The sequence below is a fragment of the Podarcis filfolensis genome (genome assembly GCF_964270895.1).
Source record: "Podarcis filfolensis genome assembly, chromosome: 6".
NCBI classification, from domain to species: Eukaryota; Metazoa; Chordata; class Lepidosauria; order Squamata; family Lacertidae; genus Podarcis; species Podarcis filfolensis.
The window spans coordinates 49,146,134-49,162,166 of NC_139609.1; the positions used below are offsets into that span (position 1 = coordinate 49,146,134).

Below are 16,033 nucleotides of genomic sequence, written 5' to 3' on the forward strand. Positions count from 1 at the left end.
CTCGAAGAGGGCGGGCATTTCCGGCGGGGTTGAGGCGGAAGCGGCAGTTCTGAGGTAGCCGCCGTAGGGATGGGGTCCAAGGAGTTGGGGTGCGTAGTGGAGCTGCCCCCGACCCCGCGGGAGAGAAATGCTGGTGAGTGTGCGAGGGTTTGGGAGGTTTCGCTGGTACGGCACTCGCGGAGCGGCCGGTGGAGAGGAAAAGGAAGGTCCGACCGACGTGCTGAAGGTGGAAACGAAATAGGCGAGGGCTGTCTTCGTGGGGTCGGGTTGTTTTTTGTTTTTTTAAGAGTTTGATTTTAGGCAGCGTTCCCTTTGGCTTGGCCCTGAAATCTGCTTCCATTGCCGAGGCACTTCGCCTTTGGAAGTATGAATTAATCGCAAATAAGTGGCGCGCACGCGCACATCTTACCCAGGGATCTCCTGACAAGTGCAGGGATGTTCTGCGGAGGCGGCTGCAGCCCCCAAAAGTTTGCGTGTCTGGTGGCACATTAGTCCTTTCGTTAAGACTAAGGCAGACTTTTAATCTTCCTTTCTTTTTTTCAGAGTCGGGTGCTGCAAAGAGAAGTAAAGGCAATCTGCCCGTGGTGATACTGCTTGGGTGGGCTGGCTGCAAGGATAGGTACCTGCAGAAGTACAGCACCATCTACCTTCAGGAGGTGAGTAGTGAACTTACTTGACTGCAGTTATTGCAGTGTTCTTCAGAGAAAGAACAATTTGTGGCCAATCCAGAGATACATCAAGAACACTTGGATGGATTGTACTTTGGGTGGCATGTGGCACACCTGAACATTGTGTATAAAAGAACTACTAAAAAAGTGAAAATTCTAGGGTGATAATTTCCTGACCTGGTCATTCCCAGGACTTGCATGGAGTAGACTCTAATGCCAAGTGAAAATGTTTCTCTTCAACCAGGCGTTTGGCTGATTAACATTCTATGGCTTTTAAAATGTGTGTTGTAGGAGGGGGCGTTATTGGTTTGTTTTTGTTTTATTGTGTATTTTGTATTTTTCTGTTGTGAACTGCCCTGCAATCTTCAGATGAAGGGTGGTATACAAATTACATACATACATAATTAGTCGCTGAGAGTAGCTTGACTGATTTCAAAGTTGAATTTTCTGTATGGCCTGATTGAAATCTTTTTCAACTCTTTTATGTTAACGGAAAGCTTGGGAATATTTGAAGTGTTTAGTTTTGGTAGCAACTTTAGCTTAAGAAGTTTGCTTGGCATCCTCTTTAAAATGTATTCTAGGGGACATTCAAAAGCCTACTATTTTGTGTTTATTGCCTAGCTCTTCAAAGATTCTGAAAATTAACCGAGGTCCTGTCTGATGTTCACTTTATTTCTTTCCAATAATAGATGTTTTAGACTGAAATGTGGTTCCCTTGTTAAAGGCTGAGACTGAGCAGTTGTATCTCTCTACCTGCTTTTATAGCCATGCTATAATGGATTCCTTTCCACTCTCTTGCTCAAACACTGGTATAAAACATGCTATAAGCATGTCAGCTGACAAGTATGGGATTTGTGATTGGAGTTAAGGTTTTTTTGGATGAGTCACTGACTTGTAATGAAAGAGCTTCATTTGCCCATTACTGTAGTCCACTGCAGATAATTTAGTTTGTTACTCAGTCCTCAGGACTCACCCTTTTTGATAACCTAATGTACCTAATTGCTAGTCTATATAGGAGTATTGCTTCTAAGATGTTTCCATTTCCTGGAGTGAAAATTGAGAGCAATTCTCAAATATGCAGTATATGAATATTTTTCTTGGCACACCTTGTCCAATTCTTGTTCTTTTTACAGTATGGCACACACTAAAACTTGTGTATTCCTCACAGGGATGTGTAGTGATCCGCTATACGGCTCCTTGGAGATTGGTTTTCTTTTCAGAATCCTTGGGTATAAATTCCTTGCAGAACTTGGCAAAGAAGCTGCTGGAGCTCCTCTTTGACTACAAAGTAGAGACGAAGCCCCTGCTCTTTCATGTCTTCAGCAATGGAGGTGTCATGCTGTACCGCTACATTGTGGAGCTTCTTCACACTCACCAGCAGTTCCAGCATCTAAGGGTGGTGGGTACTGTGTTTGACAGTGCTCCTGGCAGGAAGAATCTGCGGGGTGCGCTTGGTGCCCTCTCAGTTGTCCTATCATCATACAATGTATGTGTTAAGTATGCCCTTTTACTGACATTTGCAGTTCTGGTGGTGACATGGCGGATGGTACTGTATCCTGTGACCCGCTTTGTACATGAGAGCCACTATGATGCCATGTCGAAGCAACTCTCTAGATGGCCTGAGCTATACCTCTACTCCAAGGCGGATTCTGTTATTCAAGCAAGTGATGTGGAGAATATGATAGAGGCTCGGAAGCAGCATCAGGTCCTTGTTAAGGCTGTGGACTTTGTGGACACTGATCATGTCAGCCACCTGCGAGCATATCCCACCTTATACACAACTCATTGCACCTCCTTTATGTACAATTGCATTGGGAGCACTTAGGCTCACTTGGTGGCTGATGTGAAGGTATTAGTATCTGCCTGTTCTCCCACTAATACTATACTCTAAACCGTTCATCATTGCTTTTGATAAAATTCTGTTGCTGCCTCTCACTAATGCAAGCCAAAGTATTTCTCTGAACCTGAATGTCTGAAATTGTCATATAGCTGAGTAGCAGAGAGTGGGGACTGTAGGATAAATATGAGCAAACCCACACTGATGCATTTTGCAATATATTCGTTCTTGACTTTGGCTCATGGGCTTTGGAAAGTACTCTAATAGGCCGTGTGTTATCTGTGCATTTAAACATGCACACTTCTGAGCTAAGAAAAACGAAATTCTGCAACTTTTATGTAAGTATACACATTTGCATACACTCATTTGGTATACAGTGTATACAGTGGACCCTCTGGATACGAACTTAATTCGTTCTGGGGGTCCTAATGTACCCCGAAAAGTTCGCAACATGAGGCGCCGCTTCTGCGCACACGCACAGTGCAATAGAGCACTTCTGTGTGCAGAGCACTTCTTCGCATGCATGAAGTGTGTAGAGCGTTTTTGTGCATGCGCGCGCAGTGAAACCCGGAAATATACACTTCCGGGTTTGCTGTGTTCACAACCCAAAAGTTATGTTACCCGAAGGTAACGTAACCCAAGGGTCCACTGTATTTTACCCTGCTTCTCCTGATCATGGGGAGCAAGGACCTGTACTGGGTGCTGAAGCCCGTCCCTAACCATTTGAAATCTTATATAGCTTCCTGTTTGGTTTCTGAGATTTTAGTAAGCACTGGCTCTCAAATGTACCTGTGGCTGATATTAAATTCTGTGTTTTGATGTATGTAGAATTTAAATGTAAAACCCTGCCGATGTTCATTTCATCTTTCCATTAACTTCTTCCACCTCTTCAAGGTTTCACCTTGTGAAGCAAAATCAGTTCCTTTCTGTGCTGCTGTATACAACTCTGCAGTTAGTTGATCCACCACCATCTCTGGGTTGCTTTTCTCTCTCTTATACTTGCCTTGTGGCCAAGTACTTTTTAGCTGAGGACAGGAGGAGGCTTCTTGTGAGTTAAAGCCAGGCTAGTGACTCCATATTATCAACTAAGCTATAGACTATAACAAAGAATTAAAAGGACATATCTAAAGTTGTGCATATCTCTTTTCTGGATCTGTCTTCTGCATTGCATTTATGAAATCACACTCTTTTATTCCATATTGATCCAGGAAAACTTGCTATAACTTTGGTAACAGTACAGAGGAGGGATGGTGAAACATTCTTTGCTGTCTTGTCTTGTGAGTACAGAGGTGGCTAGAATGTTTTCTAATCCATTTTACATTAACTTGATCATGTGTCCATTGTAGAAATTCTTAAAACAGTGAAAGTTATTGACTGAAGTTCTAGCCGAGCTGCTGTAGCTACCGTATTTTTCGCCCTATAGGACGCACTTTTTCCCCTCCAAAAATGAAGGGGAAATGTGTGTGCGTCCTATGGGGCGAATGCAGGCTTTCGCTGAAGCCTGGAGAGCGAGAGGGGTCGGTGCGCACCGACCCCTCTCGCTCTCCAGGCTTCAGGAAGGTATCCGTAAGCAGTTGGAGAGCTGTTCGAAGTCGCGCAGCTCTCCCACCGCTTTGCGGAGAGCTGCCTGGACCCAGAAGCCTGGGGGGCGCTGAGCTCAGCGCCCTCCAGGCTTCGGGCTTCGCGCAGCTCTCCGCAGGCAGTGGGAGAGCTGCGCAAAGTCGCGCAGCTCTTCCACCGCTTCCGGAGAGCTGCCTGTTCTGGGGGTTGGGGGAAGCTCGGGCTTCCCCCGCCCCAGCCCCGCGCCTGGGGGGGAAATAATTCCCCCCCTTATTTCCCCTCCAAAAAAAACTAGGTGCGTCCTATGGGCCAGTGCGCCCTATGGGATGAAAAATATGGTAATTACTATGTTTCAAATGGGTAGATTTACCTATCTTGGTGTCAGTTTCCATGTGTCTCCCCTATCAATGGGTCAATAGCTCAGGGTATTTTGCCCCCAGTTCATAACTGTGTACTGGGAGAAATAACTGGAGAGGAAAACATGTTGCTGTTTGATATGTACTAAAGTGTTTTAAGATGATAACAAGCTAGGTGACTCAGAAATAATAGGCAACTAGATCTAAACCTTTAGTGAGACTCCTGAAGAATAAGGGTTTTAAAGCCCTAAATATAAATAGTCCCTCAGCTGCCCTAGCTGCAGATGTGGTATTAGGAGATTTTAAGGCTTCTCTCAAATAGATTTTACAGGTAGTGCATTCATACTTTATCTGTTAATAACAAAAACCCTATATTGCCACCTTTGTTGAATGCAATTCATTTTACTGCTGCTTTCCCACAATATTGTCACAGAGTGGAAGAACTGAGCTGTTTGCACACCTATAGAAAAAGAGACTGAAATCTAATTCCAGGAATCACTCTGTAGCCTTTAATTAAAAATAGGGCTTTCTAATGTTTGCAGATGCATTTATGCTGAATAATACAAAATGGGCATCAAGGTGTTGTGTTTTAATGTCTTATTCTTTCTGATACACTGGATGTCAGATTTGGACTTCAACCAGATGGACTTTAGTTCATGTGCTTCTAGAGCAAACCAGTTCAGTTTTGCCCTGAAATAGGAGTTAAGTCCTGTTGAAGTTACTAAGACAAATGTGTGTAGGATTGTAGCCTCAACTGTGAAAATCTCTGTGTAACGTTGGGCCAGTCACATTTTTGTCTAACCTACCTCACAGGGTTGTTGTGAGGACAGAATAAGATACCTTATGAAGATCTTGCTAAATTGTATTATAGGACAAATTATGCTGTGTTGCAGAGATATTTGGGTTGGATCATTTTATATGATATATAATGGATGCATCCTACTTTTTTGTTATTATCGAGCCTGTGGTGGTCTGTGCTGTTTGCACTGACAGTTGCTTTCACTTGAACTTCTGCAAGCTTCCCACAGCTTGAGTGAGTTTGTTTAAATTTAAACATTTATATTCCACTTTTCATTTTCCAAAGGATAGCAATAAAAAACCTTGAAAATATCACAGTGAATAAAAATAAAAACCAAATCAGATAGCAGCAGGCTATCTTCTAGACTGACTAAAACTGAAAGCAGCACTGATAAAAACAAAACACTACATAAGCAGCAATTAAACTAATTACTGCAAAGGTTGTTGTTGTTTAGTTATTCCATTAGTTTGTTGTTTTATAAAAAAGGCATCTCAAAGGAACTTAAATATCAATATATAATATAAAAATAAAAAGAAGGTGCAAAAAGAAAACCCCCTAAAGTTCTCATTCACAAATACAATAAAAAGGATAAATCTTGTTTACCTAACTAAAAGATGAGCACTACAGTGGAGGCTAAATTCATACACAAGTATTATCTCAAAAACTCGAAAGCCTATGGAAATAAAAATGTCTCAGGTGGGTTCCTAAAAACTGACAATGATGGTGCCAAGTGTTTCCCTGAGGAGTTAATAACACAAACAGGACTTATAAAAAAAATAAATTGCGTTGCTACTCTCCTCACCACCCCATCACCCCAGGTGTGTCATCTGTGAAATTGACTAAAATAGATTAGTAACTTGCAATAATCTTTGGCTTTTACTGGTGGCCTTTGTGTAGGTTCTACCACCTGAGACCAGAAGTAAGGGCTCTGAATGGCTGTTTAAGGATGCCGATGGAGATGTTGGCTTTAGGTCCCGGTTTCCCTCCCTGATAAAAATCCTTTTTTCTTTGTAGAAAGAATTTCTCCAGCTGTTGTAGCATAGATTTTTGGGAGTAAAGGAGGAAAGTATGACTTGCTGCTCTCTAGTGGTTCTAAGTCAAAACAGCAAAAGGGTCAGGAGTCCTTTTTTATAGCATCAGAGTGCCCTTTGATTAAACTATTAAGCTTTTTCATAACAGCAGCTAAGCTTCATTTGCTCATCCAGCAGTTGCATTGTTTCTCCTTTGCATTTGAACTATTTTGACTTTCATAGATAATAAAGCAGCCATTTATCAGCAATGTAGGAAGAGAATTGTTTGTACACGTAAGAAGAGGAGAGTCCATATTCAGTTTTTCTGCCCAGTATTTTGTCTCTAGGTATGCTTCAATGGAGTACATGAGAATCATAATTTTCATTGCAGATGGATCAGTTTAGAAGCTGATATTTGATGTCATCTCATTGATCAGTCATATTTTTCAACACCAGTACATATGTAATTAGGCAAATAATTTTTCAATGTGGCATCCGACTAAACAGTTCACAAGGACTTTTAGCTACCCAATGGAACTTCACTCTTCTCTCTCCTGAAGGTTTGCGGGTATCCCCAAAATAGACTTAGAGGTTGTGCAGGAGAGTAGAAGGCAGGGAAATTTCATTGCACAGCTAAGTCCTTGCAGAACTGTTTAGTTGTACAGATTGCCTATATGCACAATATCTTTGTCAGACTCTAAAAAGATAAAATATATGTCAGTCTGTGTAAATGGGAATGGTACTCTGCACCTGGTGCAGTTAATGCTAGGTTTGTGCACTGAAGACTAGGTACAATTTGGACTCTGCTTTGGAAAATAGGCTGATGCAGCTTGGATTACTTTGGAAGAGAGCAACTTCACATTGTGTCTGCAACAGAATCCCATTTAAGAAAATTCATTTCGTGTTTCCTCATTTGCCTGTTATATCAATTTGTTGTTATAAAGCTGAGGAAAAAGCATTGTACTGGTGTGGGAGAGGCATTCAGTCATAAGAAGCAGGGTGGTCCAGAAACTTTGGAAGGTATTGGAGCAGCAATTAAAGCAGGGGTGCAGGACACTTATCCCTCTAGATGTTGCTGAACTATAACTGTTGGCCCCAACAAGCATGGACAATGGCCAAAGCTTCCCCACACCTGTGTTAAAGCCTGAAAAGAATTGCATTCTTACACAATGAGCATTATATAGAACTGGGAACACACACGGGGGGAAATTAAACAGTCAATGTAGTCTTGATTCTTGTTTTCAGGAGCTGAATGAAATTCTGAAGATGGAATAAGCACCAACTAAGGGATTGGTTCTACTGGATAGAATCCAGAAGGGACCTACAAGTGATTAAATCATCTAAATATTTCCCGTATTTCCCTCTGCTGAAAACAAAGCATTTCAGAGCCAGTTCCTTACCTATATTTCTGCCTGTACCATTAAGATCTGCCTTTATTGAGTTGCAGTTTCAAATGTTGGATAGTCATTACCACAATATTCCATACGCAGATAGACTATGTCTATGCGGGCAATCACAATTAGAAGATACTCATTTTTTTGTTATATTGCCCCTTACACACAGACCCAAGGAATCACTTTCTAAAATCCTTGTTTGTTCAAGGAAGCAGTCTTCCCCTGATGGAGTGGGTTCACTGGTTACTGAGTGACTGCAATGCATTAGTGACTCATAAAGTGGCCCTTTTTGTGTTGGCGGCAAGGAAGATTAGGAAGAAAGAATCGGACAAAATAGCTGTGAACTGTAATGGGGATTCAGAGGTCTAAGTCTGAATACACTTTGTGTAGTAGTGGAGTGCTCCCTGATTATAGTCTTGCTAGGAATTGATGGTTCTGTTTGTTTTAGCAGATGCCTTGATTTATATTTTGTATTTGAAATTGCCTGTGTTCCCATGTTTTTGTCATGGCCTTTGGCTAGCACAATAAACCTACAGAACTGAGGAAAGAGCTTAGGAAGATCTTAATGCAGCACCTTTATGCTGTCCACTTGTTCCTCTTCCCTTGCCCCCCAAACCTAGCAATGGTGGTTGTACTGTGTTTATATAGCACCTGAATTGTGTGAAACACCGTAAGGGACATGTTATGTTGGGTGAAAGTAGCCCCAGAGAAATGTGCTTCAAGAGATCATATCACTCATAACGCTATTTCCTAAACCCTGAATGTGAAGGCAGAAAAGGGCAACCAAAATGATCAGGGATGAGGAAAGACTAAAATGTTTGGGACATACGTGCTTTTTTGTGTTTGTTTTTTAAACGACTAAAGAGAGGTCTTCACAAAAATAGTGTTCAGATAGTGGATATGGTTTAATTATAATACTAGTACTCATAGTCATCTAGTGAAATTGATCAATAGATTCAGGATAGACAAAAGAAAATACTGTTTCTAATGGATGCATAATTAATTACAGTAATGCAATTTACAGGATGTGGGGATGGCACTAGTTTGGATGAATTTAAAGGGGAACTGGAGAAATTCATGCAGGATAGATCTATCATAGACTATTAGTTATCATGTTTTTTTAAGCTCCATATTCAGAGGCAGTGAATGCTGGTTGCTGGGGAGCAATGACAAGAGAGGGCTGTTGTCTTTATGCCCTACTTGTGGGCTTCCCAGAGGTATCTGGTTGTGCCACTGGGGGGAAAAAAGATGCTAGACTAGATGGACCTTTGGTCTGATCCAGCAGAGCTTTTTATGTTTTATGAGGTCTACTCCAGGTTCTTTTATTTTGTGTTGTTATTAGACATAGAACGCAAACTAGTCAATGCGCTGTTTCAAGGGTTACTAGTGAACTTGCAAGCCACTCTAAGTACCCTTTTGGCTATGGAGTGAAATAAAAAAGCTGGCCACAGAACATACATTTCAGGGAGAGAATATAATTGTGCGATCAAGGTTGGCATGGAATGACATAAACGTTTGTGATATTGCCCAGCAACTTTGGTTAGGAAGAGTATTGTCATTCCCCAGTAAATAATTAAGGTAGAGTGGTACAAGGTAAAAGAAATTGTGGATGGGAGAATTCAGGGGTACCATACTCTCCTAAATTCCTAGATCCAGTAACTGCTAGAATTTAATCAATGTTTGCGGTACAGTGGTACCTCGGGTTACAGACGCTTCAGGTTACAGACTCCACTAACCCAGAAATAGCACCTCGGGTTAAGAACTTTGCTTCAGGATGAGAACAGAAATCGCGCAGTGGCAGCGCAGCAGCAGCGGGAGGGCCCATTAGCTAAAGTGGTACCTCAGGTTAAGAACAGTTTCAGGTTAAGAACAGACTTCCAGAACGAATTAAGTTCTTAACCCGAGGTACCACTGTATTACACTGGATAGAAGGCACTGAACTCCTGGATTCAGATTATATTTTATGATAACCAGGCCAGTCTCCTCGTGAGTTAATCACCTGGGAAACTAACCATTAACCAAGAACAAAGGGAAAGTAATGGTCAAGGAGAGGAGGCCTTCTGCCAGACGCTTTTGAGGGGGGGCCATCCTTCAGCTCTGAGATAGTTAGAAAGACAAAGGCCAGAGTTTGAAGTAGAGTAATGTTTAGGATTGGGTTTTCAGTGTTGGCTGTGATGTGAGCTGGAGGAAAATTTACAATCTGAAAAAAGTCAGCAAGCTGCAGAGTCAGAACCATGGCTGGTGTCTGTCCAGGGCTGCAGCTATGGGAAAGCAAGACCTGCATGGAGTGTCAATACTGTGAACCCTTCCATTGTAGGCTTAGGTTGTATATATGTGTAAATAAACAATATATCCTAAAGATACCAGTCTCCACTGTGCCTCGTTCCAAAAAGGAAACACAGGTGCTTACCTGAAACCCCTGGAATCTTGCACTGCTCAGAGATTAGGGTGGCATGAAACAATATATTCTTTTAGTACTTCATTAGATAGCATATTAATTGTTCTACGGGCTTTATTTTTGCCCCATTGCAACCCTGTGAATAAATCAATATTCTTCCATTTGATCACTGGAAAACTGAGGCACAAATTCAGGAAGTTCCCCAGGGACATATAGTAAGTCTACATCAGTGATAGAACATGAACTATGATTTAAGTACAATTCTGTACCTACTGGTTTCCAGCCGCCTTAGGATTTATGCTAATGTGATCACTAATCTCAAGCTTAATTTAAATATCTGTGTTAGTAGAGCTGGTAGATGTGTCACAGGACCAAAATGTGTTGGAAAACCTGAAGTGCCCAAACTGGGGATACAGTGGCAGTGGTACCTCGGGTTACAGATGCTTCAGATTACAGACGCTTCAGGTTACAGATTCCGCTAACCCAGAAATAGTGCCTCGGGTTAAGAGCTTTGCTTCAGGATGAGAACAGAAATTGCGCGGTGGCAGCAGTGAGAGGCCCCATTAGCTAAAGTGGTACCTCAGGTTAAGAACAGTTTCAGGTGGACCTTCAGAACGAATAAGTTCTTAACCTGAGGTACCACAGTAGTACAGTGAGAAAGATAAAGATGGGTTTTAGGAAGTGGTGGAGCTAGTGTCCATCTCTCTGCTGTCTTCACACTTCAGTTGCCTCTGACCTCTCACTTTGATTAACGAGCTGACAATAGGGTATTGATAAGGAATTAACCTTGAGCCCTTCTTGCTTCAGTGTCAATAGACCAGGAGCCAAGTACACGCCTCTGATTGGAAATCTGTGTTATGTGCACAGAGATCTTGAGGAGCCATTGACATGTAAGGACAGAGATCCAGGGTTCAGGGGCAAGGAAGCAAGGCATGAATTCCAGCCTGGCGTGATGTGTGTGCAAATGAAGTTTTGCATACCCTAACCACTGTGTTTCAAAGATCCTGCTTGGTGCCTCATTTCCACTTCTCCCCTACTCCTCTTCAGGTGCAGAAAGTCAAGGCTCATCCTGTTCATCAATTATAAAAGGGATGAAGGTGTTTGTATTTTAAAAAAAATATTTATTCAATAAGAAGTAGATTACACATGCATGTGTATATTGGCTATGTTTGGATGATTATCCATAGCTTCATAAGCTGTGGTTCATGCCGCCATGGCCACTGCAGCTCCTCTCCTCTCATAATGTACCAGCCGTCGTGTGAAGATCCTGACTTTCTTTAAGTCAGAGTTCCCTGTTATGTCCAAACTGAAGAATCTGGCTTGCTATCCTGGTTTGTTAGCATTAAACCAGAATTCTCTGGCTCAGATATACGTAAATAATAACTCTGCCTTAATGCAAGCCAGGATGCTTGCAATGGAATTGGTGTGGAACAGAAGGTGGGCTGAGGCAAGTGAGGAATACATAGTGACAGCATTTTCCACATCTTTATAAATGCATGTGTTATGAAGCCATGGACAATAATTTGAACATGGCTTTTTTTTTTTGCAATCTATGTTTAATTTGGGCTCCCACTGAACCTGTAGAAAACTAGCAATAACTGTGGTGTTCGAGAATGAGGTTGGAAATGCATAGGTCAGGGTTTGATAACAGAAATTACGGGCAAGGTTTAAGGAGTGGGACATGTCTTCCCTACCCACTTAACCCTTTCTTATGGTTCACCCATATTTTTGAGCTTTCAGCAGGTACTGCTTGAGCTTCACTGCCCCAAGGAAGTCTGAAAATTTAGCAATAGAAAGAAAGTTGAGATCTGGAGCCAACATCTGTCTCATATTCAGGACTGCAGTGTACATCTAACTTATAGAATGTGCACAGACCTGATAATGTACAGTCATACCTTGGGATAAATGTGCTTCAAAGTTAAGTATTTTCAGGTTGTGCTCCGCGGCGACCCGGAAGTAACGGAGCACGTTACTTCTGGGTTTTGCCGCGTGCATGCGCAGACAGTCAAAATGACGTCACGCACATGCACGGAAGCGGCGAAACGCAACCTGCACAGACGCGGGTTGCGTTCACTTCAGGATACGAACTGGGCTCCAGAACGGATCCCGTTCGTATCCCGAGGTACACTGTATAGCATCTTGTGACCTCTCGTTCGATGTTTTGCTTCCATTTGATTTGCTGCATTGCAAATCAGTGTGGAATGTGACTGCTGTTTTTCAGATCATCCAAACCCATCATTTCCACCCATTATGCACACTTGCAGTCGTATCTGTAACCTGATCCCATTTGGTGATGGGGTATTTGATTTAGAACTCAGAGACACGTACCGTAAGCTATGGATGTGCTTGCCCTTGGATGAGTTTTCTTCTGTTTTGTGCCCCATAGTTATAATTTCTAAATGCATCTGTGTCTTTTCTTATGGAACACAATGAGATATCTTTGGAAGCTAGGTAGGAATTAGCTGTTGCAGATACAAGCAGGACCTCTCGTATTTCAAGGACTTCAAATCTACTCTGAACCTGATAAACTACAAGTCACTTTTATCTATTTTTACCCTACCTTTGAGATACAAAGTGGCTTCCAAAGCGGCTCAAAGGGATAAATATCTTATACCAATGATAATTAAAATCCAGCACCTAATTGTCCTTGAGGAAGGGATTCTCAGCTGGGTGTGCGTTGAGGTATGATGCCTGGCTTCTACCTCCCCTTCCTTGATAGCTTAATGAGGCAGCCCAGGAGGCCCCCAAATGGCCACCCAGAGAACTGTGTGCGATGAGGGCAGCAGCAAACAGGTCCAGCATCAGCACATGGGCCAACTTAGAATCATAGAATTGTAGAGTTGAAAGAGGCCATGAGGGTCATCTAGTCCAATCTCCTGCAGTGCAGGAATCTTTTTGCCCAATGTGGGTCTCGAACCATGACCCTGAGTTTAAGAGTTTCTACCAACTGAGCTGTCTGATACTGGGCACTATAGCATCCTTCCTTTCTTCTTACTTTGAAATATATTTTATAGTCAGGAAGCAGCTCAGCAGTCATATACATGGTTCCAGATGTTCATTTTATTATTTTTACATTAAAAAGACACCATCTTTTTCTACAACAAAATGATGGTTATTCCCAAGTAAATGTGTTCATCATCAGGTGAGCAGAAGCAAACTGCATTGTATTTCTGTAGTTATGATAGTGCTGTGATTTAAGTGGATTTAAAATGTGAATTTGTAAATGCTCAGATTTGTTGACAGACTGTTTGGGAGGGCTTTGCTCTAACAAAACAGCAATTTAGAAACAGTTGAAAAACATGGAATTACAGCAGAGAAGAGAAATGTTAATTGTGTGCTTCAAAACTGCTATAATATACATGACTGTTCAAAGGGTTTGACATGGCCTAGCAGCAGCACTAGGCTAGAGTTGGATCTAGGCATGATGGACGAGTGCCTGATTGCTGTCTCCACACCCTGTTTGCTTCTGCCACAAATACATGGATGTTTCAGTCTAGAGCTAATGCATTTTAGATTTTGTTTTGCATTGTGGATTATAATGAGTCAACAGGACCATGATTGTTATAGTATAAGGACATAGGTGCCATTTCCCCCCTAAAAACAGGATTTTCATTGAGTGTGAAGCACTTTAGTTGGTAGCCATGGCCAGGGTCACTCTGCCCATGCCAATGAACTGTGGTTAGTGAGTCACTGTGCCTGAAGTACTTGACCAGAAGCCAATGAGCTGGTGGGGTGTGTGTGTGTGTGTGTATGGAAGTGGGATTTGAACATGCATTCTTCTAGTTCCAAGTGGGTACCCTAAACCCCAGTCAGCTAAGAGTGTAGCTCTCTCCTCCCCTTGCCCTCCCATTCAGTGGCGTAGCGTGGGTTGTCAGCACCCGGGGCAAGGCAAGTAATTCGCGCCCCCTAACCCGTGGATTTGCACCCCCTAACCCTAACCCCCAGATGTTGTGTGCCCGGTGCGGCCGGCCCCCCCTGCACCCCCCACGCTACGCCATTGCTCCCATTTGCTGGTAGGTAGAACAGCACAGAAGTCAGGACCCAGAGGCTGGACTGCCATGGCAAGGACGGTTTGTTTAATTAATTGTTTTGCCTGATTTCCATAACAAACTGGTGGCTTGTCTTCAGCGTGGCTCCCTCATTCATTACCGTTAATTAGATATGGATCTCCCGAATGGCAGCAGAGAGTGATGGACGAGCCTCCTGACACGTGCTATTATGCATTAGCATTTTCTCAATACATTCAATAGATCATCTCTCTCTTTTTGAAGATATTTTAAATAAAATATTAGCTGCTCAATCTGTGAGATTTATGTCCCTCCTCCCATCCCATGAATGCTCTATCAGGCTGGGCAGGAAGTAGTTAATTATTTATTTCAGCACCTCCATTTACATGCATCCAGGTAGTGACCAGAAATGTAGAGTGGATCTCTTTGCCCTTATTTGAACCCTATTATCTTTGTGGAGTGGGATGATTTGTCTAAAGCCACCTTGGGAGACAGTGGCAGCCCAAGATGCTAAATTCATCTGTCATGTTTATGATCTCTTTTTTCTTCCCTTATAACTTCCCTCATCTTTCTTGTTATTGTTGCTTTGGTTTTTGAATTATAATGAAGAGTACTGATGCTAGCTTGCTACTTGGCTTCAGTTCCTCAGGACTGGCTTTGAACATAAACTCCTGTCCCCATCCTGTTTAATGCCGGGGCTTAGCCCTGGAACAAGTGAAATCATGGCTGTTCTTCACAACCAGTCCTCTGCTGCCTTTGTGTGTGTGGGAGTGTCTGTCCCACCAATTGTCTTCCTCATTATTGTGAAACACACAAAAATTCCAGGACACAAAATGTTGGAGAGTGCCTCTGGCAGAAGTGGCACTACAACTGGACTTTGGCTGAGGCTAAGGAGGCAGTAATTTGCTTCTCATGTGGGTAATCCGAGGCAAGAATTGAAGCTAGGAATTTCCTTTCCCCCAAAGCAGACCCACAGAAAGGTGGTTGGGTGCCTGTGTATGTGTGTCTTGGATCGACCTGTCTGCATATGATGTTTGCACACTTGCAGTAATGGCGCCACCTCCATCTTCCAAGTCAGCAGAGCTGTTGACCTCCAGCCCCTGATTCCCAGCCTGCCTTTGACTTGGTACTGGGGCCCATGTAACTCTACACCTGAGCCTGTGTTCTTCTAATGTAAGCCCTTATAGATCTGTTTGGGCTGTGCCTGGGTCTCCCTCTCTCAGGCCAGGGAAATGACAAAATAATGCAGCTGCCCTGACTTCATTACCAGAGTGTTTAACAAACCTGACACCCTCCTTCACTGCACTAAGTGTGACGTTAACCTTTGACCTCCCCGGGCTGTATCGACAGTGTCAAAGGACAGCCGGGACAGGCACATACCAGTCAATCTTAATCGGTTTCTCAGCTCTCAGCTGGGATCAGAGAACCATTAAAGACTAAGCAGGTGGTTTCAGGCAGCACTAGCAAAGGGTGAAATAGGAATATGGGCAATGCCTGTGCTGGCTAGTTTCAGAGTTTAGCTGCTTGTCCATCTCTTACAGCAATAACATCTTGTGCTTCAGAAAGGGGTGCCTCCTCTTTTCAACACAACTCAAGAAGATGTGTGAACTATCATCAAGAAATTGAATTGTGGTTCTTAATCTGGTCCCTTTCTGTTCTTTCTCAGCATTTAGAGACTGATAGCTTTAGTCCTGGAGGTGTCAATTCTCTAAAAGGGGTTGTCAGAAAACTCAACAAATATTTATTCTTAACTCAATCAGCTGACTGCCCTCAGATTGGCTTCATGTGTGAACGTGTGACATACAACATAATAGTCTAGTATTGCCGTGACCAAAGGGAATTATGGCTATTCTAGGACTTTAGGAAGGTGATGAAAATAGGAGAAATTGAGAGGAAAGGCTGTGCTATAAAGGTTTGAAAGGATGAGGGAACAGGCATGGGTTGATCTCTAGAAAAGAAGAATGAGTGTGGATGTGAATAGTTTTGAGAGGTAAATGCCCCAGT

General features: G+C 42.7%; 1 protein-coding gene across 1 annotated transcript; it reads left to right on the forward strand.

Annotated features, from left to right (window-relative positions):
• The first annotated feature begins 3 nt into the window (after positions 1-3).
• On the forward strand, positions 4-3,902 carry TMEM53 (transmembrane protein 53). Its single transcript, XM_083619970.1, has 3 exons — positions 4-133; positions 544-656; positions 1,837-3,902. Exons 1-3 carry the CDS (start codon positions 70-72, stop codon positions 2,491-2,493), a joined length of 834 nt encoding a protein of 277 aa, XP_083476096.1. The 5' UTR covers positions 4-69; the 3' UTR covers positions 2,494-3,902.
• Positions 3,903-16,033: the final 12,131 nt, after the last annotated feature.

Bases quoted from the DNA above. Each gene is read 5' to 3' on its own strand.
- TMEM53 (XM_083619970.1), top strand. From the start codon at position 70: ATGGGGTCCAAGGAGTTGGGGTGCGTAGTGGAGCTGCCCCCGACCCCG. The intron at 134-543 runs GTGAGTGTGCGA...TCTTTTTTTCAG, and splicing joins CCCGCGGGAGAGAAATGCTG to AGTCGGGTGCTGCAAAGAGA. The intron at 657-1,836 runs GTGAGTAGTGAA...TATTCCTCACAG, and splicing joins GCACCATCTACCTTCAGGAG to GGATGTGTAGTGATCCGCTA.